At 33.5% G+C, this 27,293-nt stretch overlaps 1 protein-coding gene across 1 annotated transcript in view; it reads left to right on the top strand.

The window, feature by feature from the left end:
• Positions 1-27,048, top strand: part of LOC129810252 (ras-specific guanine nucleotide-releasing factor 2-like) — a 107,174-nt gene extending 80,126 nt beyond the window's left edge. The window contains exons 7-25 of the mRNA XM_055860592.1: positions 4,482-4,608; positions 4,687-4,703; positions 4,806-4,995; positions 5,212-5,405; positions 5,474-5,702; positions 6,142-6,265; positions 6,349-6,452; positions 6,518-6,760; positions 6,821-7,848; positions 7,901-8,014; positions 8,076-8,173; positions 8,232-8,411; positions 10,952-10,972; positions 16,701-16,850; positions 16,915-17,217; positions 17,505-17,624; positions 22,992-23,154; positions 23,269-23,466; positions 23,615-27,048. Of these exons, the coding sequence (XP_055716567.1) occupies positions 4,482-4,608; positions 4,687-4,703; positions 4,806-4,995; positions 5,212-5,405; positions 5,474-5,702; positions 6,142-6,265; positions 6,349-6,452; positions 6,518-6,760; positions 6,821-7,848; positions 7,901-8,014; positions 8,076-8,173; positions 8,232-8,411; positions 10,952-10,972; positions 16,701-16,850; positions 16,915-17,217; positions 17,505-17,624; positions 22,992-23,154; positions 23,269-23,466; positions 23,615-23,803 (3,792 nt within the window). The 3' untranslated portion in view covers positions 23,804-27,048. The remainder of the gene's footprint in view (positions 1-4,481; positions 4,609-4,686; positions 4,704-4,805; positions 4,996-5,211; positions 5,406-5,473; positions 5,703-6,141; positions 6,266-6,348; positions 6,453-6,517; positions 6,761-6,820; positions 7,849-7,900; positions 8,015-8,075; positions 8,174-8,231; positions 8,412-10,951; positions 10,973-16,700; positions 16,851-16,914; positions 17,218-17,504; positions 17,625-22,991; positions 23,155-23,268; positions 23,467-23,614) is intronic.
• Positions 27,049-27,293: the final 245 nt, after the last annotated feature.

Raw genomic sequence — 27,293 nt, 5'->3', positions numbered from 1 at the left:
TATTTGGTGGTGGATGGCGATTCCAAAATAGATGCATCTGGAGGTTGTTTTTGGGTAAAGAGATCCATTTCCTGAAGGGTATGGGTATTCGACACATAGACTAACTTTTCCATTTTCACCATAGGATTCCTTTTCCAGAAAATGACTCACACAGAAATACCTAATAACTCCAATTTGATCATCTGCTATTGCGGAAAATTTACAAAATGGATAACTATATTCGATTGGACTTAACTCATGCTTTACTATTTTTGGACTATTGATTGTAGTCAATTATATTGTTTCTTTAGATTTGAGGGGGCATTCAATTATTCAATGAACGATATACTCAATGTCGAGATATTCTCTGATAGAGTAGCTCGAAAATTTCCGAATTAAAATTTTTGTTATACTGAAATTAATTGCTAGGATTAAAAATATTATTGAAACTTTAAATGGTTCTCGTATATTATTTTTCTATAAATAAGATTAAGCTCTTTCCAACGAAATTTATAATTGGAACAAGGTCGTTCATTATATTTTTATCTGATTGAAAAAGGACTTTCTATGTTATAAAAAGATTTGAGCAATACTTTACGGTGTCCTTTTAGCTGCGATTTTTTTTATTTCAATTTCGCCTCATAACGTTGTAAACAACTCTAGAGTAATTTTAGCTTGCGATAGGAGAGACTGGGTTCGAATTAGCTAGCAAATAAAATTTTTCTCGACCAAATGGCTGAAACAAATTCAAGATCTTGTCTTGGAGCGCCTTGGGATCGATTGCGAACATTTCCCAATCTCGGAGAAATTCCGAAATGATTACTAAATATATCTTCTGAACTGCAACATGCGAATGTTTAATTCTACCCCAAACTAATTCTGGTGCGGTTCCACCTTTAAGAGATATGGGATAACTCTACATACCATCAAGCAAACCAAGTGCGAATAGGGGCTTGTCGGATTGCTTTTACAAGAAAATATGCCACGTTTCCCATACTTAAAAAAGCATTTTTAAATTAAAAAAATTAAGTAGAAGCGCTTCTTTTGAGGGAATGTAGTACTCAATGTTACCGATCACCAGCAAAAAAAAACAGACCTTTTGAGATTGGTTATTTCGAGAAATAATTTTTTCATATTTCAAAAAAAATCAAAAGGATGTTTTGAAAAAAATTGAACATATAATTCACAATCGAGCTTATCGTCTTGAAGAGAATTAATTTACCTTTTAAATAAAAAAAAGAACAAGAAAACATCTTATCCCGTTTTTGAGATAGACCGTTTTAAAATGTTTGTCAAAAAAAACATTTTGGAAATTAAGCACGACACGTCATCTTTGGCGCTATGTACCTCAGGCTAGGATTTTTTTTTCTAATTAAAAGAAAATATGCGTATTTTTCATGTATTTCAATATAGAGACGGCTCCATTCCATGCTATTCTAAGTCGACTTAGAATTATATTAATCCGAGAGATATATTGTTCCTGGGACCGAGATCAACAACTGGTGAAAATTTGGTGGTTATCAGGCATTCGGATAACGAGATATTCTATTTTTTCGAAAAATTACACGGGCACCATAGGAAATCGCCAACTTCAAATGGCTCTCCTGAAATGTTGTCATTCTGTGATAGAATTGTATGGAATGGAACCGTCGATATGTAAACTTTACAAAAATTTTAGACTGTGAATTTCGCCCTATCTATCTCACCGTGGATTGCCCTATAAAGTTTGTCCTTAAAGACTTTCCAAGCAGGATTGTCCTCATCCTTGTGAATCAATTGATCAGGCTACCAGAGCCTATTGAGGATAATTTGACCGACGACAGTTCCCTCTCCGTAGCATTTACACACCTAATGATTAGAAAACACTATACTAGTTTCTCATTATATTTTAAAATCTAATTAAAATAAATTACATCCTTAAAAAATTTCGGACAATTCACTATTTCATTCTGTCCCATAAATATTAGCTCTAATAAAACTTTTAGTTTCTGTAAAGTTAAAAGAAAATTTTCCAATTTAAAATATAGTAAAGCAATTTGCGGAACGCTTGGACTCAAGAAATAGAGCTATCGGTTTATTATCGATTAAATTGATTCACAAAATAATAAATCATTTTCGAACTATGAAATCGATTAAGAAGAATGCATTTTAGAATGTTTTTTGTGATTAGTAACATGCCTACGCACCCTACGTAAAAATAAGAAGGAATAATTGAGAAAAATAAAACAATTACGATTACTTGACCGATTCATTACGATTTGGGACTGATATAGCCGGGTTCGAAATTTCAATATCCTTCCTTTCTTTTCCTTCTTTTAACTGATTTGACTTAATTAGGCCCTATAAAGTAATTGACTTTGACTTTTAATAATTCAAAGTTACGATTTTTCCAGTCAGAAGTATGTTTGGATGAAATGTTCGCCTGAAGTACCTCTAAAACCGGAGACAGCCAAAATCGCCAAAGCCAAAATCCCGTAAGCCAAAATCCCGAATGCTAAAATTCCGAAAGGGCCAAAATCCCGAAAGTCAAAATCCCGAATGCCAAAATCCCTAATGTTCAAAATCCTGAAAGGAATAAAATTATAGGGACAATAATGTGTAGAATAATGTCCAAAAGCATAGAAAATTTCCCTTTGCCTCCAACAAGCGCAGGTGCAATCGTGGGAGTAGTTATGACACTTTTAAGAATTCGGGATTTTGGCTTTCGAGATTTTGGCATTCATGACTTTGTCTTTCGGGATTTTGGCTTTCGGGATTTTGGCATTCAGGACTTTGGCTTTCGGGATTTTAGCTTTCGGGATTTTGACCAGGACCCCTCTAAAACATATCCAAAAATTAACTCTTTCGCGTCCCACTTTTATTCAGCAGATGAATTCATGCAAAATTGAGTTTTTCCTAATGCTTTATGATCAAATATAATAGTTCAGAGAGGAAAAAAATTTTCCATTGCGTGAAAACTCGGAAAAACCCCGGGTCATATATGACCCTGTTGTCCTCAAGGGAAGTGTATTTACCATTTTCAAAATCTATATCACGGGCTTTTTAAGAGTTTTTTTTGCTTGAAGTTATTAATTTGGCCAAAACCATGGCAAACCGGATTGTTGTGATGAACACTGTACTCCTGGTGTTCAAGGAATCTTCCTGGTAATCCCTTGAACAGTCACTGTCAGAATATTTTGAGTGGTATTTGTCAAAAATAAACTTATCCACATATTTATTCACACACAATACAATTGCACAATATGAGACGCTTGCAGAATATTCTAAAATATTGCAAAATATGTTATAATTCATCAGATATAAGATGAAATGTCCAGGAGCAAGATGTCCCACCTGCATTTCACAAAGAAAAACAATGTCCCAACTACATTTCGCTGCAGGTTTGGGAAGAAAACACTGTTACCCTTGGGGACTATAGGGTCATATATAACCCGGAAAATTCTACACGCTTTTCTGGAAAATTGAGAGTAATTTATTATATCAAAATATGCAATATACAATCTTTGGATATTCTATTTTGTATTTCTAAAGAACTTTTTGCTGAAAAAAAAAATGAATATAAAAAATTTTGAAAAAGAAAAGTCATTTCACAAAGTTCGAAATTCGTGATTTTTGATCTCAAATATTTTCTTTTCCTGAATATCTGGAGTCTTGGGAAAATTAGCCAAGAATCTTACATCCTTCTATTATGATGTCGTGCACAAACCGATAGATTTCAATTAATGTAAATAGTCAAAAGAAATTGTTTTTCCCCGGGTCATATATGACCCTAATGACGCGAAAGAGTTAAAGAAAGAGTCGTTTTAGAAATAAACCAAAAAACATGGTTTTAGGAGGAGATAGATAGTATGAGGGGAAACAGGCAAGAAACAACGTCTGGAGATAACGTTCTTTTTTTGGGGGGTAACCGAAGACCAGGAGTCCATATCTCTTACCTTTCTAGCTCCAGAGCAGTGACAAGTTGGAAAAAAGCAGATAATATAACTGCTCTCTCCCTTTTAGTTTGAGCAATAAAATTACTAATTTATTATAATTTAATGAAAATGTTCCAGGGAAGTAATGCTGTTAATTAATTACATCAATAATATTCGATTTGGACTTGGTGAAAAACGTTAAGAAGTTAGTGAAAAGTCTGAATTAAATGCATTACGAGTTTTTCGACATTTATTTTACTTTTTTATCAGATTATATTTTTTATCAAATGATTTTTTTCTACTATAAATCGTAAAATCTACGTTTAATTTATTTAATGGTCAGAATTTTAAAGTATCAAAAGACACTTTAATTTACATTAATATCCTACGTGTGGAGGTATAATCCGGAATATTTTTGAGTACACTCGTTCGTTAAAGGTAACAATTGAATTTTCACGTGACATTGGACCTATTTAACGACATTTCAATCAATAAAGAAGATTATTGCCCTGGTATTGTGTCTACCATTTTCCGTATTGCGTTGTATGGTATGTCGAATGGACACTAATAATTTTCATAATTGAAAAGGTGCAAAGCTTCTTTCGGGGATGGCTCTGTCGACGGAGATGGAAACAAATTGTGGAAGAGTACATTAAATCACCCCATGCGGAGAGTATGAGGAAGAGAAACAGCCTAGTTTTTTCCATGGTTGAAGGTATTATTTGATACAGTTAATTGATCCTATTTAATTGTTATTAATTGATAAATATATTATCTTGATTTTATGTTAAAGCTGAAGAGGAGTATATGGTAAGAATAATGCTCTAGCCATTTTACTTTTGTATTTGAAGTAATTTCCGGATTATAATGACTTTTTGTTGTCCTTGGGGTATAAATTGGGAAAATCAACAGGAGCAACTGGAGGTTCTTGTTTCTTGCTTCCTGCGTCCTTTTAAGATGGCAGCTAGTTCCAAGAGACCACCATGCTCACATGAAGATGTCAACTCAATTTTTCTCAATTCGGAGACTGTTTTGTTTCTGCATCAGATCTTTCTCAAAGGACTCACATCTCGGCTTGAATCTTGGCCAACACTTGTTCTCGGTGAGGAAACAATGATAATTGCGGTGGGGTAATTTGGGAATGGGGTACGGTCAGCATTTTCTCCTGACTAACCACTTTCCCATCGATTTCAATTAATATCCCCTTAGTTATTAGTTTTATGTTCTACACACATACCCCGGCATTACCTTTTGGGGTCGATTCATCAAAAACATGGAAACCCAACATGGTTTTATTATATACCCTTTTTTTCCTCAGGTGATCTCTTTGACATGCTCTTGCCGATGTTGAGCATCTACCAGGAGTACGTAAGAAACCATCATTATTCACTGCAGGTGCTGACAGAGTGCAAAAGCAATCCAGCCTTTGCTACCGTCCTCAAGCGTTTGGAAGCCAAATCTGTATGCCAAGGCAGGAGTCTTGAAACATTTCTCACATATCCCATGCATCAGGTGAGAATTTTCAAGGACATATCCTCTATAAAGGCATTTCTCCTTAATCTTATACTTTTGCACTTCAGATTCCTCGATACATAATCACCCTGCACGAATTGTTGGCCCATACCCCTCATGACCATGTGGAGCGGAAGAGTCTCCAAAATGCGCGCCAACAACTCGAAGACCTGTCGCGGCAAATGCACGATGAAGTGTCTGAGACGGAAAACCTGCGCAAGAATCTCGCCGTGGAGCGAATGATTGTGGAGGGTTGTGATATTCTCTTGGATGTGAACCAGGTTTTTGTGCGACAGGGTAAGCAAACTGCTTTGAATATTTCACAATGAAAATTTCCAAGAGAAAATTAAATTTCATATTGTATCAATGATAGTTATGTGTATGTACATATGTAAATGTGGGGCTGAATTACTAAGAACAGATATATAAATATAAAATTAATTAGATTAATTCTTGGGCTTAATGGTTTTCAGCATGAAGAAGGATATTTTTCCGAAATGATTTCTCTTTTTGACGAAAAAAAAATGGTTTAAATTTCTGTTATCCTTATTGAATACACAAAGCATCATTTCATCATTTCCCTTAACCAGATTATTGAATGTGAAGGATATTTTAAAAATTTCAATTACATGAAATTTTCCAAATCCTTGTATCATCCTTGTTGTGGTGTATTATATCCTGGACAAGCTCCTTATCGAAGTGGAAACACAGTAAAATTTTGTTGTTCACCATTCAGGCAGCTTAGTTCAAGTACCTCCGGGACGAGGAAGGATTCGGTCACGACTAGCGTCGTTCAAAAGTGAACGTGAAGCGGTAAGGCAGTGTTTCCTGTTCTCCAATCACATGATTATTGCAACTAGGTAGGTGCCGAGATCCCAACCCCAATGTGATTTAACTACCCGTGTGTCTCTGTTTATTTCACTTTCACGTCTTTCGGGGCTAGGACATCCGGTGGGCGACTTCATCTGCTCCAGGATGTGGGAAAAATTCCTCTGGCAGATGCTACCCTCGTCGAGGATCCCAGTGATTCTGAACGCGAGGATGAAGGTTTGATTGCAAAATTTATTTTTCAGGAAGTCAGCATATCCCATGTTTTTCGCGCTATTTTTCAGGCGATACATCCGTATGTTCAGCCTCCAATCAGGGTAGCTGCCTGAGTGTCAATGATTCCGTAAATGCATCCCATCGTGATTTTAAGTTGATTGTGGAGAATAAAACTGGCCTGCGTCACTGCATACATCTTGTGGCGCCAACTGTTCAGGACAAAGAGGCATGGATCAGTGACATCTCGCAGTGTCTTGACAACATCCATATGCACTCAATGCTGTCACCAGGTCTCGGCGGATCCATTGGAGGTGGGAGTATCCGCAAAAATATTTGCCTGGATTATTCCATTGATGCATTCTCTCGGTCAGGATCCCTAGCTGCCCATCATGCCCTACGTGCAGATCCTCGCCTCTTCAAGGACGACGTCGATATTCGATTTTCTCGTACCCTAAATTCTTGTAAGCTGCCCCAAGTGCGATATGCGACACCTGAGAGACTTCTCCAGCGTCTTACGGATCTCAGATTCCTCTCAATTGATTTCCTCAATACATTCCTCCTGACCTATCGGGTTTTTACGGATGGAGAGACGGTGCTCAATGCCCTCAAGAAGGTTTTCTATGATCCACCAACTGATCCACAGTGTGACTGTGAACCTCAAACAGACTTCCTGGATATTCCCAGCGCCTATGATGGAAGGGTTTCTCCTCGTAGAACTTCAGGTGCATCCTCAGTATCTGGATATTGCTCAGAAGGAGCAGACAGAGATCGCTCGATGAGTGGAGATTCTGCGGGATTGCGACTCAAGGGTTCACGGAGAATGCTTCAGCAGCAATCCACACAGGAAGAAGGTTTATCCTGGATCCCAGAAGCTAGTGGTCCAGTGATTGTTCAGGAACAGGAAGTTGAAGAAGCCACAACAGTAGAAGTAGAACCACAACCACAACCTGCAGAAGAAAGTGTTAATGTTACAAATGCCCAAGATGACTCTTTTCTGGCCATTCCTCAGACCATTGCCACATCCAGTAGTGCTGACACTCTCACTGAAACCACCACGCTCAGTGGTCCAGGATCTCCTTCGAATCTCAGCTCTGTGACCTTGGTGGGATCTACAGGATCTGGTGGGCAGGAAAAAACCGATATAACTCCCACTGAGGGTAATGTGCAATTTAAGTATGGCAAAGCACCGACTAGTCCTCTGCCCGAGAGAGTCAATAAGCGTAAATTGAGTCAGCAGAAGGAACGTGAAGCCAGCACAACAGCACCTGATATAATACCCATTATTTCTCCACCCACCGTCACAACGACCCCTTGCATCACCACCCAGGCCTCCCATGAGGAGATACCAAGGAGCAAGGGTAGCTTTTCGAGTGCAGCAGGAAGCAGTGGTGGCTTGAAGGTAATTTATGGGTCATCCTCGTGAGCAAATTGATGAGGTTGTGAACTTTCAGGTGAATTTACTAATGGATCGAAGACCAAGTGCTGGGGCCAATGTGATTCCTCAAGCAGCCTTGTGTCAACATCGCTACAGTCTGCAACTTAATGGAGATGGTGGAATTTACAGAGTGAGTTTGAGGTATCAATCTCGGACTTGATGGATTTATTAAATTGTCTTTTGGATTTTAGGGTGAACGTTCGAGCCCACGGATGATACATCGGGTGCCCAAGACACCTGAGAAACAGAAGAAGAGCTTTTTCGGGACACCTCAGCGCGAACCACCAAGGTTATACAAGGTATTTAAACCAGAAAAATGTGTATTTATGTTTTTCTTCCTGTTCCAGGCGTTTTTCCGAGAGTGATGATGATGCTTCAGCATCTCTGTATACGACACCAAGAGGATCCTTGGGTGGAGCTTCTTTGGGCACTATATCCTCGAGAGCGTCTATGCAACATGAGCCAGTGGTCCATTGTTCCAGCAAGGCGGGCGTTGTCATCACATCATATCGTCCATCGAAACGCAGGTAAATCCTCTTTGTCCAGCCTCAAGGCTATCCAATAAATTCTCCACTACTGTCATCACCCCGGGGGTGATGATTGATATGAGCGCTAGCACACTGAGCATGAGAGAGTCCTCCCAGGAATATTAATCCTGTCCTTTTGATCCCGAAGACAATCATAATTCATTTACCTCTATCATCGTCGATTAGAGATGTAATATGGCTTCATTTTTTCAATGATAATATATGAAGTATTTCAAGAATATTTTAAATTTTAAAACATAAAGGACTTTTTTCAGAACAATTGGATTGTGTTACTTTTAACCCATTAACCCTTTAACGACGAGACAGTTTTCGCGGACCGAAAATCAGCAATAGAAATAAAACCGATAAACAAAATCAGTAAAAGGTCTTACATCTAAGCTTAGAAAATCCAATAAAGTCTGATTTTTTTTTTGTATTTTTTGTCTCTATGAACGACAGGAACAAAAATAGCCCAAAAATTTAAGTCATTTTTCTGACGATACCAATGATTGATAATTTTCACTATAATAAAAAATATTATGTTTGAGTATTGTAGTTTCTTTTCCCAAAACGATTTTGCTTAAAAAAAATTGTAAATATAAAAAATAATTAAAATTAATTTTCATTATGAGAATTTAAAAATTCGTCATTTTTGAGCTTAAATATTTACTACATAGCAAATAGCTGTAGACTTGCAAAAAATATTCTAGATTCTTTCAACCTTCTACTTTGCAATTACGTACAAACATAAGGAAAAAATTACTTTAGGTAGTCAGGAAAAAATATGTTCTTTATGGGACACCGGTGTTCCAATCGTCCTTAAAGGGTTAATATTCTTGGTATTGTAAGCATTGAACTTTAATTTTCGGGTAGAAGAATTTTTGTACGGAAATCCCACCATTTGATGGTAAATCCTAAATGTATAGGGGGATTGAACTCAAGTGGTCAGCATCAAAAAGTGGCCACCGATGGTCATCCCGTTTATTTGTTTACACGCTCATTCATCATGTCTCAAGAGGCACCTCTGGGGGGCATTGGGTGTAAGTATGATGGGAATTTTTGGGGGGAAGGACAATGAAAGAGAGCCCCATGAAGGACACTCTGTGTGACAATAAATCACAGCAGTGCTTCTCGATTTGCTCACTTGCACATTCCGACACCCTCACACCAGTGATCGTCCCTTTTACCCAGGGATTGTGTCAAATCTTCCCACAGATGCGCTCCATTAAATCCGGAATTTGTTAACAGGCAGCGACATTTATTCAACACGTGATTGATTTTCAAGCGATCCGCTGTGGCTTCTGCACTCGACAAATACGGATGGTTAAACGTGTCACTGTTTATCATTTTCATGACGCTCTTTCTACAGATACTTCAGATGCTTCAATTGGCTTTCTGACCAATCCCACACAAAAAAAATCACTTTATTCTTTATGAACTTCATGGGGTATTTTTTTTCTGGTCCCAACCACGGGATATATCCTGGACTGAAGTACCGTATGTATAACATTGTAAATTCGTCTATGGAAAAGAACATAAAATCCAATGAGACAACTTGTTGCATCCACCCATCGTTAATGTCCAGAGCAATTCAGAGGATTTATCATTTTCCCTCCATGAGAAGAGTATTTCAGGAGAGGTTTGAAATTCCTGTGGTATAACACATTCTCTCTCTCTCTCTGTCTGATGTGCTGGCGCCTTGGAGCGATTAATTCACTTTGTATCATGGAGGAAGCTTCCTAAAGCTCCTCATACACCAAAGTTGGTGGTGAAAGTTTTATTCCTGTGAAAAATATTTATAAGTATTTTTCACGTGAATAAACGTGACCCGTGGTTAAATGAGAGTAATATATTTTTACTTAAAATAATTATTATATCAATGTATCTTCTCTCTATCTTTCTCACTGTCTCTCCTTCCTTTTTAATTAATTATTGTTATATTTCAATGTAAGTTCTCTCTATGTGCTCCGTTTACGTTTGATTAAAAGTGCAGATAAAAAAAAGAAGAAAGTTATACCAATACTTCCACTCGAACTTTCTTTTTTTTCTCTTGTTATTTGCTTGTCTGTGATCATCTTGTATTGATTGTTAATATTATTCTTGGCATTCATTGTTAAGTCAATGGATATTGCTCATCTCAAAATTGTCACTGTTTAACATCATTGAATGGCAAAATGATCATAGTATTTTGGTATTATTTTTAAAATTTTTACCACTAATACTTTATATTTTATTTCTTTCAAACGGATTTCTTAACAGTCTCTCACCTCAGATTATTCCACCTTGAGTTTATTCAAGAGTTTTCACTTTATTTTCACCTTCTCAGTTTACTTATTTATAACCACCATTTATTCCCCCCTTTGCCCCAAAGAAGAAAAAACTTATAACTCATAAAACTCATGAAAAATAATTTCAAAGAAAGCTAGAGAAGAATAACTTTAAGGCAAAATTGAAAGACAAAAAAAAAACCAAGAAAAAAGGGCAGCAAACTTTTCAACTAAAAGAAAAACTTTAACCTGTGTGTATTGCATATTGTGAAGTATGGGACCTGATCCTCTTTGGTAAGTTCTCAATATTAGACTGTAGCCTCTTTAGAATTCACCTCTATTCACCTCCATAGAATAGCGTTTTGCAATTCCACTCTAGCCAAATGGGTTAAAAATTGTGCAACAAAGCAAATTCGTTGATGTGTTTTTTTTCTCTCTCTCTTTACACCAAGTTCCTCGAGCTTTTAACTGCAGATCCAGTGATTTTCTGGATCAAAAACCAACTTCTGTGTAATTCAAAAAGCTCCCCGTAAAACCAAATTGCTGAGGCGAAAAATGCTGTGCGAATGTACAAAATAATAGCACAAAAGTTTTGTGAATTTGCTTTGCTGTGCTTTTTTTATTTAAATATCCACTCACTAATTGGCACACTAATTAATGCACGGCTTTTAATTTTTCTCATTTTATGTTTCTCTCTTTATTTCATCTAATGAAATTCTATCAGTTGATTCCCCCCCAAAAAAAGCTCAACCATTTAAATGGGTAAAATTTTCGGCTTGTATAGAATCTAGTTCAATTGGGCTAAAAGTGTATTTAATTTCCCTCCGAAAAATTAGATTACGTGAAATTAATTACTTTTTTTTTAGCAAAAAGTTGTTTATTCAGCTTATCTCTGACAAGTTACGCTTTTCAGAGTATTTTTTATTAGTATGACCCAAAAAATGAGATGAAAACGAATCATCCTGCGAAGAACAAAGAATTTATGAAATGTTTATTGATGATAAACAGCCTCACCATTAGATAAATAATAATAATAACAAATTTTATAAAGTAAATTATACGCAGCGAGTGGTGAAATTTGAATAAAAAGATACACCTTTTCTTTGATAATTTTTAATCACGAACGTTTTCCGAATTTCTCAACCAAAACAATAATAATCGTTTTATGAAAATTAACCAAATATTTGTTTAGTTCACGAAAAGTAAATATTTCAACCTAATTTAAATGAGTTGCATAGGGTTTGTTATGTAGAGAGAAGATATTACCAAAACAACCCAAACATGAGAAAGGTCTTTATTTGAAAGCTTTACAAACAACAGAATCATTTAAACATTTTTATATGTATTTTTTTAAATATATTTTATTTATCATATACCTAATTGCGATTATAAATTTGTAATCGATGTTGTCAAATATTATTCTAAACATTTTAAACATTATTTTAAGCAGGTAGTATTATAAACTTTGCGTGTCTATAGGCATGATTGAACTATAGAGTAACTGTATTAAATTTCGACCAGCTTGCAATATTCGCCCACTTCTTTTGTTCGTTAAATTTCAAAGCAAAACATATTGCTCCGACTAACCAGATGATATGAAGAATACATTGAAAGATTCCTGAAAGGCAAGGAACTATGAGAATCAAGGTAGTCGAAATTTTATTCAAAGACATGTCTATATTTTCATTGATTTTAAAGAGTATTAAGAATGATTTAAAAGAAACAAAGACGATAAACTATATATATAGAAAGTCCCATGCAACACTTCTTAAAAAGAAGTAATAAAAAATCAATTTGTATTAAAAATATTACATTTCAAACTTAAAATTTTTGCACATGCATGCAATTATGCAGAAATTTAATTTTGGTACAGGTACCCTGTTGCTATGTCTATTTAGCTATCTATCTATAAAAATGGTTACGATTTAATTAAGACACCGAATAAACGAGAAGATGTAAAAAATTAAAAGAAAATAGTTAACAAAAAATTAAACTCGTTTAGTAAAAATATAAACAAAAGGGCATCAGTACTGATAAAATTTAATTTTTCACTGATCAAACTGGATATTTTCATTGACTATTTCGAATTATTTGCTGACTAAATTAAATTTCATGCCGATAATTTTAAGTAAATATGCCCTGTTTAGTATTTTAGTACTTAGTATATAAAATTAGTAACAATTTTTTTTAAGTATTAGAACACGATGGTTTTTGCTTGTGTTCCCGGTTCCCGCTATATCTCGCCAAAACCGAAAAATATAAGTTCCCAGGATAGGTCCAATTAATTTAGCTTTCACTTAGGATTAGTTGTTTCGTAGAATATACCTATCCAATTTTTCTTTTTCTACATTTCGTTTCATATTTTATAAAAAAAAATCATTAAATTGTTTAACTCTTTCGTCTCTTTTGGGACTCTGAGTACCCAAAGCAGCATATGACTGTTCTGTGAAAAACCATGTTTTTTTAAATTATTCAGAACTGATAAAAATCCGATTCTTGTGGATGATTACAAACTGTAAGAATGTCCAAATGTGGGATATTTTTTGTAGGACCTCAATTAATTCCTGAGCTTAGATATTTTTGATTAAAAAATGATGAAATTAGCTTGCAGCATATGCTGCGGTCCGGAAAGAGTTAATAAGCATATTTTAAAACAAAATGAAGACTGAAATTTCATTCAATTCTGGGTTATTTTTCTCATGAAGAATGACTTATTTTCGGTTTTAGGTGTTATTTATTCATAATTACACTTATTTTGATCTCTCGATTTGGTCAACCACCTTTAATCGATTCGATATTCGCTAGGTATAGGAGACTGATGAAAATGATACAAAACAAATAATATTGTTTTTTTTTCACTTCCTCTCATAAGACCAAAGGAAAATTAAATGATTCTTATAAAATTTAGTAGTTTGTATTGAACTTAGCTTTCGATTCAAATTTATTTATCTACATTACCACTCCACAGTCCCAAAACCATTTTGCTCCATTTCGACTAATATTGTATTTTTCATGCCATTCTCTAAAAGTCGATATTGTGGAAATTCTCAAAACTGCATGGGGCATGGCATGGAAAAAGTTTTGCTTTCGTAAATAAAAATATATTTATTTAACAAATTTTTAGAGAAAATTAATTACTCTTCGAGCTCTCTATCTTAACGAGAAATGTGCTTTAATTAAATCGATTAGTATTGATATTTCCCCTAGAAGAAAAATACATATTCTCAAGGCACAAAATTTCAATCTTCGTATTCCTTGTTTGAATCTTATGAAACCTATCACTTTTGGGAAAGTTAATGAAGGTTGCTTTTAATAAAAATTTGAAAAGTCACTTTCTTTTATCTTGGAAGATATTGAATTTTTAAATTTTTAGTTTGTGACATTTAACTACTATACAGTCTGTTTTAGAAGTTTACAAATTCGAATGACTTCGAAAATGATCAGGTTCTATTTTGGGTTCCTTCCGGCCGACTGTATCTCAAAATATCTGTGGTTTAGATAAAGATATCATCAAATTTTTTTAGGACCTAGGGGAAAGTGCCCCTGCTTCGCACGATCCCTAGCTTCGAACTGACTAAACCTTTCCTATATTTCCCAATAAATGTGACTCATCGCACCCTTATTTTAAAAACTAGGGGACAGTGTCCAATCTTTTAAAATATTTTGCGAAGTCATATTTATTCGTAAACATAAGAAAAATTTAGTCATTACAAAGCACTTTCCCCTGTGTTATTATTGATTACAGAATATTTGGTTTTATAGGTTTTATAACCTTCTTGACAAACAGGTTTATCAACCAGTTCAAATCTGGTTACCACAAGTGCCATGCTCCGAAAGCTATAAAACCGTTTTCGAGTTTTAAAATCGGATTTTGCTAGATTTTTCAGATTTTTTTCAATTTCACTAAACGGAAAGTTCGTAGAAATACTCGTGAATTCACCTGAATTCTCGTTACGATTGAAAGGGTTAAAACCGACTCGACGTGATTTCTTACCTTCTAAATTTAACTCACATTCGAATTTGCACACGTTTTAGGTTACAAGTATAATGAAGTTTTCTGTAAATTATCACAACTGCTATAAACTCATTTAGACTTTAAATATTTGTCCACAAACTAAATTTGTAACGAGAAAATCACACCTACCATAAGTTGATTTAGACTCTCGTTGGCCTTTTCTATTTGTTTTTGAAATTCTATTGAGATAATATCCTTTGAGTTATAGCACTTTGTACTAGTTTTGAGTTTATAATCAAATTATTCAATATGAACATAATTTTCAGTGTAGAATAATCAAATTTCTCTTTTCTTGGATACCAGTGAAATTCTTGAAAATGTGAAAATGAAATGTACCTGGAAACGAAACTTGAAACGAAAGTTTATCTCAGAATAATCACACAGTCACAAAGGTGCGATATGGATCTAAAAATAAAAAAATAGGGCGTATAAAGTTTTATCTCTAATTAAAAAACGATACGGGAGGGTGGAGCAGTTCACGCAGTTGAACTATTTCTCAGTACTAATTTGCTAAACACATATGAAGCATATGCAAACTAAAAATGTTCGGTTAATTCTCTAGAGTATTGACTATCTGAAAAGATACATGACAATTTTTAAATAATTATTTTTTATAAGTTTATAATTTTACAAAGTTAATAATTATTTAACTTTGAGAACATAATGAAAATAATGACGTAGATTTTTTATTATTGTCCTTCGAACAGTACTACAGTGCTTCTCTAACAATTGAATTAATTATGCAATAACTAATGTTTGAGAGAGAACTATACAGAGAAGTTAATTAATAGTGCACAAATAATCAATATCTGGATCAAATTAATCTCGCTATCTCGAAGATTTTTTTAAGAATACTGAAAGTTTATTATTAATAGGACAATTTAGTAGAAAAAAGAAGTTCTTTGGGCTTTTAGGTGAAAGAAAACGATTCTCCAAAAATTTATTATTAAAGTGTGAAAAAGCCAAGAGCAAATTCTTGTCAACGTCTACGTCATAGCTAAAAGCTTTCGTCTAGAGAGAAAGATAAACAAAAAAAGACTGAAATCATTTCCTGGCTTTCATGAAGCGCGAAAAACGTGAATGAGCGAGCTTTGAGCTTTAAAGTCGTAACGAATAATAAAATATTTGAGGTGTATCGTGGTATTCATCATTGGTGTCAGGATGTCGTAAAAGCTGCAATATTTCGTTTTGGTTAATCCTATGCCATGGACGAGTAACAAAAATTTATTTAGAGAATAAAATAAATAAATAAATTTCCTCACCCATTTTTCCATGCATTTTCCCAGTACTATGCTATCGCTTATATTTCCTCTCCCCAAAAAATTTCCTTTTGGCTTGAAGTCTCACATGGAATTCCTTCTTTCTCCAGTTCGTTTCTTTTACGACTGCTTTCGTCTCATATAAACTTGTGTGACTTTCTCTCTATGGCTTTGAGACTGGTGTACTGCCTCGGATACTTAACATTTTCTCGCTGTAGCAATAAAATGGACAGTAAAGTTTTTCCCCACCGCTTTTCCAATTCGCTTTTTTTGCCGTGTGCCTCAAGTAAATAAATTTATGTGCATTTTTCCATTTCTGACGTGATTATGGCTGTATTCGAGCAAGCTCCATTCACTTTATATTCTTCTTTTCTCTCTCTCTTTTCAAGTATTTTACTCACTTTTTCGGTAGTCTTTTTTAATCAGGGGTTTCTTTCATTCTAGCTTCAATTTTGCTTTTTAACCGTTTTTACACAAAAAAAACACGTTAATAAATTGCACGTTTATGACAGAACGACAAGAAAATATTATATATGTGGGAAATTTAAAGGGTAAAACAGATCGCGATAAAAGAACTTAAATCATTGTATAAAATCTAACACGAATTTTATTTCACGTAAAAGAATCTAAAAGGAATTCACCTGGGTTGAAAGAAGATTGTACAGTTTTGCTTGTTATTTTACATTTTATGGTTTTTCTCATATTCTGATTCAATGTTCTTTTGTCCGTTGGTGCATTGTTTCACAAGGAGTAGCACATCTACGGCAGCGGCAGCTTTTGCCATCGCTATTTCGGGCTCCAGCAATCCCCGGGATGAGCCCCCTGAAGTTGAGGCCCGAAATCGCAAAGAGTCCGTTGTGAGTTCTCCTGCAACAATGAGGGTTTTGAATGTCCTAAGGTTGGTGCAATTTGCCGTATATCTGCTATCAAGATTCTAATAAAGCTTCATTGTGCTTTTGCAGGCATTGGGTGTCCAAGCACTTCCAAGACTTCGAACAGGACGCCGCTCTGCGCTCGCAAACAATTGCTTTTCTAGACGACATCACTTGTAGTCCAAATCTATTGCCAACCGAGCACAGAGCGGCGTCCCAATTGCTGAGACTTCTCTGTCGGGAAGATATTGACTGTGGACGTAAGCACCTGGTCTCGCTTCTAACACCCCCGCTATCACCAAGCAAGGAGAGCATTGAAACTCTCTCTGCTCTTGAGATTGCTGAACAAATGACATACCTGGACCACCAAATATTTTTGGCCATCAGGAGCGAGTAAGATTTTTTCACAGTAGGGGAAAGTGCTCTCCCTTCGAACGTTCATGCCTTCGAATAATGTGAATTTCTTTTGTTTTTCGTAAGAAATTTACATTAAATTAATTATCACGGAATTAGTAACAATTCATGATAAGCCAACTAATATTTAATAGAAATGTGTAAGTCTCTTAGGAAAACTAAAAGAAATTCACATTATTCGAAGACATGAACGTACGAAGGGAGAGTATATTCCCCTACCTTTATTGTATATAAGCTTCTTCTCATTTAAGCTGTTACCTTTTCAGAGAATTTCTTGGTCAGGCATGGATGAAAGCTGATAAAAAATCACGAGCTGAACACATAATTCAAATGACAAAAAGGTTCAACGATGGCTCTCGTTTAGTATCATCGGAAATCATATCTAGGTAAATACAATTTCTTTTCATTTAGTTTTTAAGACGCCCAAATAAATTTGAATTATAGTGGTGAGAGCTTTTGCAATACATTTAAATTTCCTATTCTAGATCTAAATAATTTAAAAGAACTTGTTCATGCCGCTGGGGAAGTCGGAACATGCTTTAATAATTTTTATTACATAGGGCTGGAATTGTTAGTCCCATGCCCCATGGAATCGAGTGCAATAAGGCTCACGGGCCCCGCCTTTAGTCCAGAAAAATTCTTGTTAACCTAAAGGGGATTCGAACACGGGACACTTGCATTATAGAGCGAGTGTTCTATTACTTGACCCATAAAGAAGGTTTTAAAAATAAGGCGAAGAAATATTTTCCTATATTGCAACTATCTAAAGCGGTTCTTACATTCTAAAAGTTGGTTTCTTCCTACTATGGAAACGATTAAGAAAAGTCATACGATTTCAAAGTTCGTATTTTATAAAACATGCTTCCCACTCTATGAATTCTTTAATTTTTAAAGGTTCTCAATGAATTGAAGTGGATTAATGTAAAAAAATTGAAACACGATTTAAATAAATTAATTGTATGTTTAATATAAAATTACAGATTCATGTTTCGTTAATATTAAGCAGGTTTATTGTTGTTTCAATTCCACAGGGGAAGAGATATATTCTTCTGTAAATTTTTTATCCCCTCGAAATTTTACCTTTCAATCTCGGAACATATTTTATTCATAAACAATACGTGTATTGCACAATTTTTAAAAAGTACCTAATCCTGTTTACGTCCGAATTTCAATAGAATTAATCGCTAGATGGTTAATGATGGCAATTTAAGGTTTTCAGTAAACCACTTCTAAACGACTATTTAAGAATATTATTGTATGATGAGTGTAAAATAAGACAAAATAGTGACAATATCCAAGGTAATAGACTAACCAAGAACCACTGAAGAAGATACTATATAGTGCCGAAAGCTATTGAACCTTTAATATTTTAATTTTGGATTAAACCACCTCGAACCGACGCTAACCGGAAGGACGATTTTGTCCTAAAATAACAGAATAAAACCCCGCCGTCGATTTACCAGAAATTACGATCATTTTTTTCATAATATTTTGGTTAAGATTCATTTGAAAGGCCTGGGAATTCCAGATAAGTTTGAACTGGTTTCGAGCTGTTAAATAGTTTTAGTTTGATATGAAACTGTATTATTGCTAACTAAGCCATTTTGAATATATTATATTTTAAATTATTTGTGAACTGATATATTTCAAAATGAGACAATTATGGAGGATCTTGAAAACACTCAGCTCATTGATATCCAACCCTTTAATATCCGGATGACATGCTGTCAAATACTCGAGAAATTCAAAAAATCCCCTTTCATATATGGGTTTTTTATGATGCGTCGTTTTCACCTTCAATCATCGGGATAACAAAAACGTAAATGTAATGTCAAACTACGAGTTCGAGCATTCCGCAAAGTTGAAATATTTTGTCAGTGATTTCTTAAGCAATGAAAAATAATTTTTACTTTGATTTTTTTGTTTTAAATTCCCCTACGTTCGCATCATATTTAAATGCAATTTCAAATACTGAAATAAAATGTGGTTTCATAAATGTCATTTTTATCTGTGTAAATAATGCTGTATTAATAATTCTTTAGGCCACTATGAACTTTTTGGCCAAAAACTGGAGTGCATAGTTTTTGGTGATGAAGTGCAGTCTTAGTGCTTGCCAAAAGAAAAATTTTCCATTATTAGTAGAAAGCTTAAAATTGTGACTTTCTATGTTTTTAGAGAGTACCATTTAAACATAAATTTTTTCTTTTTGTCTAACCACTAATGGTTGCCATAAAAATAAACGTTCTCTCTCCAGGGGAAACAGGATTATTATTTTATTCAGGGGGGCGATATTAGCTCTGAAAAATGCGACCGATTTTAGTGTAAATTTTTCCCTGTTTTCGTACACATTTCACGAGATATCTCTAAAACTACGTAGGTTGACAATTTGGGGTTTTCGGTTGCCTATTCAATATTAAGTTGGCTTTTATTCTGCATTCATATTTTTTGATAATTCATTCTACACTGACAGAAAACAGCTAATAAACTCAAAAGTTTTTCGGCTCGCTAGAAACATATGGGAAACATAGGAAATGTTATTTTATTTGTGGTCTATTTTACAAAAAACGGACAGCAATATAATAACGAGTTAGCAATGAAGGAAGGGCTTATTAATCGTATAGGAACACTTTATTATAATGTAATCATGTTATAAGATAAGATTTTTATTATTCCAAAGTTTGTTTTGTGGTTGCGTCTGCTGTCGTCTTACCACTACCGGACTCACCAGGGGTCGTATCCTCGAGATGTGAGAGTTTGATTTTGTGGGAAAAGCCAACTCTCCGTGTGGAACTCGCCTTTTTGGTATCCACGAAATTTTTGATGGGAAATTTTTTCATCAAAATCCGGGGAGAATTCTCGAGTCATATTCCCGGTGAGAGTTTGTTTAATTTACAAATAAATTATTTTAATTTGCAAATAAATTAAAATATCGCGTTTTTAAATTTTTAAATGGTTTAAATGATTATTTCACTTAATAAATACAATTTTCATATATTTATAATAAATTTCAATGAAGTTTTTTCTTAATAAACTATGCAGGAGGATTTTTTTCTTATTATCTCTAATTATTTTTTTTTTAATTTTTTGAGTTTGATAACAATCATTTTCAAAATTGTTTCTTATTTTAATATTATTTTGTTTCAGCTCTCGGAAATAAGAAAACGGTTGTGGCCATTTAATGATTAGATCTTTGATTAATCTGTTTATATTCTTAATCAATACGAAATTGAACAGATTTTTAGCAGTTTACTTGGCCGTGAACTCTTTAAAACTTTTTATGAAAACTTTTCTTGGGTAAAACTCGTAGCCTCTTAACATTTAATATGCCTCGTCGCTTGAAAATTGGTTCGAAAAATCACAAAAAAATACAAGAAAATATGAAAATATAGAAAAAAAATAAATAATAAGAATTGCTGCAGAATAATATTGCAGAGAAAAATAAGGTTAAAATTAACTTTACATCGTTTTTCTTTTCCGAATTTTTGTTGGAATTTTACTTATTATTTTCAAAAACAAAAAGCGCAAATTATACATGAGAAATTTTAAATTTTTCAGGAAAATATATGTGGAAATGAATTTGAATTTCACTAGAAACGTAGTACCCGATCAGTAGAAGAAATAACATTTATATAGAGTTCTGTTCAAGGGAGGAGACGTAATTTTTCAATTATGAAGTTACATATTATTGAATTAAACCATTTATTAAATTAAAAGGAGAGTTTTCCCTCAATATCCCCCTTTTCCAAATCTTACATATTCGAATAATACTCGTCAAATTGCTAAAAAAAAGAAAAATTCAATGGAAATTAGTTTTTTGTTTCAAAAATCTATGAAAATTCACTTTAGCATTATTTGACAATTTTCAGAAAATTTATACAAAACTACAAGAAAATGAGAAAATCTTTATACGTATAAATACGTATTTACAATTGAATTGGTGCAAATGCAAAGGACCTTTTTTTAAGTTTTTTACTGCAGTAAAATATTAAAAAGAGAAATTTGGCATGACAGGCATTTAATTGTTAATTGGAGTCGCGATGAATAAATCAAAGATTATAACAAGGTTATTTAATTGTTTATTCATTCATTAAATTTATAATTACTTCAGTATTCAGTTTTTTTTATGCGACCAAAAACAGCGCGCGGAATGTCAAAAAGCGATTTCCACAAAGAGTTCCACACGAAAATTTCGCCGGATTCTCTCCGATATTCGTGGATTCGGAGAGAAGCTTGCGTAAAATCTTCTCTCATAAAGTGGAGGATACGGTCCCAGGTAAACGGCAGAAACCAGAAACCCTGGTCTATAATACAAAAAAAAAATAATAATAGTAATGCTGGCACAACATTCTATAGAATGTCCCTATGCCTAGGGAAATTAAGTGCAATCAGGCTTATTGAAATCAATTCAAACATCCTTAACGCCAGAAAAATGCCTGGTCACATTGAAGCCAGGGACACTTGTATTACACGGTAAAAACTTTTGGACACTGACCAAAATATTGGAACAAGTTTTCCTTGGAACAAATTTTTTTGGAAGCAATTTGTACCTAGAGAAGATATTTGTTTGTTCCAAAACGTTTTCATTACAGTTTTGTTACGAAATATAGTTACAATTTTGTTAGAGTTTTCTTTTGGAACAGTTTTGATACGGTGGAATGTTTACAAATTTGGGATGATTTTGTTTCATACAAATTTGTTCCTGAAAGTTGAAATAGAATTTTTGTACTCTGCTGTTTTGTTCCCACTGCCAGGAATGAATTGGTACATTTTTTTTATAACAATATTATTCCTACATCTGTAACACATTTGTTCCAAAAATTTTCGGTGTCCATGGACGAAGTAATTTTCGGAACGAAATTGTTACTCATATGGGGAATCTTTTTGTTCCCATTGTCGGGAACAAATTCGTGTAAAAAATTTCGTCTTACAGTTAATGTCTATACTTTAGTCGAGAAGGATTTCGGTGACGAAAGTTCATAAAAAACATCAAATAAAAATCAACTTGGGAGTGTTTTATACAGACGCGTACTTGACGAAATTATATGCGAGTGCTGGCAGCACGAGAGGAAGGGAATCTCAAATTAAAAAAGTGAAACCATGTAGCACGAAATTTGCCACAGCTTCGTTGATGACGGGTGATTGAGTGTGAGAGGAAGGATAGGGCTTTATGCTAGACAAACTATTTTTTTTTGGAACAAATTTGTTACTAATATTGGGTATCTTATTGTTTCTTCTAGAAGGTACAAATTTATTCCAAAAAATTTCGGTGTCCGCGGACGAGCTACGTTTTGGAACAAATTCGTTACTAAAATTGATTATCTTTTTGAGTCTCATAAAATGAACAAGGTTGTGCCAAAAATTATGGTGTCCGTGGACGAGCTAATTTTTGGAACAAATATGTGTCGAAATTTTTTACCGTGTATAGAGCGAGTAACTTTAACCGCTTGAGTTCCTCTCAATTGACTTTAAAATTTTCTAAAATGTGATTGATATTGCTGTATTTTTTTTAAAAAAATTGTTTAAATAAAAAAATGAGAATGTGCAAAACTAAATTTTGAAGCGAGTTGTGTTGAAAATGCTTCTATAAATTGAAAGCTCAAAGCGCACTTTAAAGTGCTCTCTCGAGAAATTTATCGAAGCAAATGGGAGGACATTGAGCTTTTGCATAGCCGGTGCTCCTCATGGACGCTATATGGACAATCGAAAAGCCATTGATGGGTAAAATGTATCCAAAATTTGCATGTCTCTTGCAGAAGTAGCATGGCAGCTCGAGTGGCAGCAATTGAAAAGTGGACTGCTGTTGCTGATATCTGTCGTTGTCTGCACAATTTCAATGGTGTTCTGCAAATCTGTGCAGCTTTTACCAATGCAGCGGTCTTTCGCCTCAAGAAGACATGGGACAAAGTGCCAAAGACTGTATGTGACTTATCTTATTCGCGATTGTCTGTTTTTTTAGCTGAGAGTCTTTACAATCTTTTACTGGTTAAAATGAATGGATTTGCTTTTTTTTACTTATTTGCTCCACTATAGATAAAGCAGACAAATATAAAACTTCAAGCCGTTGTATGCTCAGATGGACGATTTCGTGCTATGAGAGAGGTACTTCATCGATGTGATCCACCATGTATACCGTATCTCGGCATGTATCTCACAGATTTGTCTTTCATCGAAGAGGGTACACCGGACTTTACACCCGACGGACTTCTCAATTTCTCCAAAATGCGAATGGTAAGTGTTATTTTTTTAAAAGGTTTTATTTCACTGTGTTTGCACAAATTAGACAAAATTCACAACATTTAATACCATGAAACATGAGCATTTTTAATTACTTTTTGGGCTGTTGAAATATTTGACTTGGTATGCCTATATTCTCCAGATTGCTCATGTCATTCGAGAGATCCGTCATTTTCAGCAAACACCCTATAAAATCGATCACATTCCTAAAGTTACCAACTATCTCCTGGACACTTCACTGTTGCTGGACGACGATGAACTGTACTCACGGTCCCTTCAAATTGAGCCCCGTAGTTCGCGCCTGAGTGCGCCAAATACGGCGAATGTCTAGCTATAGGCCACCTTTCGTGTCTGTCATTTCGCTAGGCGATTTGACAGGCACTCCAGATCACTGGACAATCCTTTCTTATGAACACATCGGCTGGACAAGCACTGAGCTTTCTGTACATAGCTACATATGGAGGATGGCATTGGGCTAAGTCGAAATGAAAATTCTTTTGTTACATTCTCTTGCCTTTTATTTATTGCATTTTGGAATTTTGAAGCGTCTGTGAAGCGTCTCAATTGCGTCATTATTCTAAAAAAAAATGAAAGATACTCAAAGATATTTTTGATGAAATACAAAAGTGAGAATTAAAAGTAATATCATTCTGAAAATTTTCCAACAGTATTATTAGGTGGGAAATTATCCTTGCAATTTGAAATTGAAAATTTATTTGAGGCACGGTGAAAGAAAGAAAAATAATAGAAATGTATTTTCCCACTTGAAGTAAGAGATGTTGCCATATAGTTTATTTAAAGGGACTATTTGATTTAGCGATTATCGTGTGATATGAAAAAGATTTGCAACTCAGTTAAAAAGGAAATAATAAAAAAAAAGATCAATCGTATTTGTCTTTTTCCGTATCAAAAGATAAACGCTAAGTTGAATGGTTTCCTAAATATTATATAAAGAGAAAATATACTTAGTTCTTTAAAATTGAAATGTGCTGGTTCACACTTTCACTTAACGATAAAAAGTATTTTAATTAATAAATAGAGAGTTATGAAAGAGAAAATAATATTTGCTGTTATATGAAAATCTTATATTGATAAAATAGCAACTCCGTAATATTTAAACATATCATGGTAGTTATACAAATTTCTTAAGACTTTTTCTCTCTCAATTTTAATCATCACAATTTTCAGTAAAATTCACCCCCACTTTTGTTTGAACACCTCGAGAACTTACGCAGAACGATAAAAGTTTTCTAAGGTTTTTATTTCTTTTTGTCATTTTCTCTGACTTTTTCACTGCAATTCTAACAAAGCGCAAAAAATTTCATCAGCGTAAATTGCTGACTTTTAACTTAATTGTGAAATTTCCAGTAATGTTTGCAATTTTAAGGAAAAGTTAAATTTATTGCACAAATAAATTGCACTGTACTTGGCTGAACAAAATACTAAGCAAAAAGAAAACTTTGCAGTGATAATTGTGGAATTATTTGAGAAGTTTTTTGGAAAAATGTGTCTCTTAATGATTTACATGAGTCACGCAATTGAAGAAAGTGTCAAAGTCCTCGTAACGGTTTCAAGATAACTGAATGGAATTTGTAAAAAAAATATAATGTATAATGTATAAATCTTGGAGAAAGGATATTGAAATATTTTTCTTAAATTACTTATTTTTAATCCTTTGAAAATGACTAAGAAAAAAAAGCACCAGGGAATGAAGGTTTTCATCTTTGTCGCACATTACATAAAAATGCCTTTAAAACTATTACAAATCTTCCTTCTAGAACACTATCTTATGACCTTCTCAGGCTTACTGATGGACGATTGTCTCAAATTTGAGCAAAATCGTAAAATATTTTGGAAAATTTTAAACTGAAATATTTTGTTTTATTCTTCTATTAATCGATAAAAAATATAAACACACAATTTCAAATCATTCCAATTGTTACATCTCTTTAGAAGCACGAAAAGATCCAATATCGTACAGTCAATGGTTAATTAAACTTATGAGAAAAAAAGGAATAATAATTTAGAAAATAAACGAATAGTGCAGATGAATGTGTAAGTAAAATCCCTATTGGTCAATTTGTAATTAAATAAGTGTGTAAATAGAGCATAAATCATGTTGATATATTATGAAATTATGAGAATATAGTGAAAAATTATATATAGTGAAATTAATGTTCTCACTACCACACAGATATTGCAAATTCACATACACACAGGTTGAAAGTCCGTATTTTATGAAGGATAAAAACAATTGCTTTCCAAAGTAGAATAATTAATTATATTTAAATTGAAATTGAAGTTCTCGAGTTTTCAGCATAAATTACACTTTATAATTTAATTCAACATTTAAATATGACTTTTTTAATGGGGAGTGAATTTTTGAGTAAATTAAATTTTATTGAATGTTTCGTTTCAATATGAAATTGCTGGGAATAATATTTAAAATTTTATCATTTAATATTATATCAATATATTTTAATTTTCTCTTATCTCAATTATAGTTTTGCAAGTTAATGAAATTATATTACTATTACAAGTTTTGATTCCACGTACTATTTTACGTGGAATTATGAAAAGATTTTACTACAAAAAAAAAGATAAATATATAATAATAAATTCTAAGAACTCTGTTATTTGTTGAAAAGGAATATTGTTGTATATGAGTGAGAAATTAACCAAAAACTCCACACTTGACAATCTCTTTGATGCAGGATTCTAATAGGACCTTTTAGATGGATTAAGAATTATATTGTTGTATAATATAAATTATGAAAAGTGATGACTTTGTTACACACAGTGAAACATATTTAAAAAAAAAGAAGCCAACAAGGAATAACGCTTGAAATATCCTTCCAAATTTCAATTTGCTAAAGTGGGCTTGCTTAGAGCCCCTGATGCGACTGCTTGATAAAAGTAGATATTAAAATAACAAACTCTTCAATTATATCACAAGAAACATCAAAAAAGAGATTGCACTGGACGGCAAAGGATATTTTAAAAATACTAGCACTTTCCCCCCAGGAATAATAAAATTCATAATCACAGTCTATTAAAAGTTTCAGCCTTAAGCATTATCCACACGTAATTAAATATTGAGATCTCATATAAATTTCAGTCTCTTCGGATACTCTAAAATGGCTAAAAACTCTATAACTTTCAAATACTAGCCACTTAGAAAATACGATGGGACTAAAATATTTTATGTCATTCAGCATTTATGTACATGTGGATTTTGCTTCAATAGGTGAATAAATAAAATAATTGATATAGTTGAATGAAATCTCAATTTGAATTTAACTAAAAATTTCAAAAACAATTAAAAAGAGTAAGATTAAGAATAAAAAATTCATTGAGAATTTTTCAAACAATTTCTGTTTATTGTGAAATTCCTGAAGAAAGCAAAAGCCCTTTAAGAAATTATTTGGTGGTTAAAATTAAATTGATAAATTCCTTGTGACAATGGAGAAGATGTACTTACTGAAAAACGATACAAAGATGTATGTAGAAAATGAATAAAATGATGAAATTGTAATCTTATTGTTTTATATGCAGGAAAATGGTAAAGTATACAAAATAAACATTAAGAAGAATTTTGATGTGATATGTGCACAAATCGTGGTTGAGAATTTTAATATTCGAAAGTTGTATTGTTCGAAAACGCTATTACACTGAAATTTCCATAACGTAATATTATTCCTCTGTTATTCAACTAACCATTATTCTAAAGCTCTTTATGGTTAAACTAACCCATTTCTAAACCCTTAATACTATTTTTAACATGAAACGAGTATTTTGTAATTTTTTTTAGCTTTTTCCTG

Source organism: Phlebotomus papatasi, chromosome 1 (genome assembly GCF_024763615.1).
Source record: "Phlebotomus papatasi isolate M1 chromosome 1, Ppap_2.1, whole genome shotgun sequence".
In the NCBI taxonomy this organism is placed as follows: Eukaryota; Metazoa; Arthropoda; class Insecta; order Diptera; family Psychodidae; genus Phlebotomus; species Phlebotomus papatasi.
This window is presented reverse-complemented; position numbering and strand designations above follow the sequence as displayed.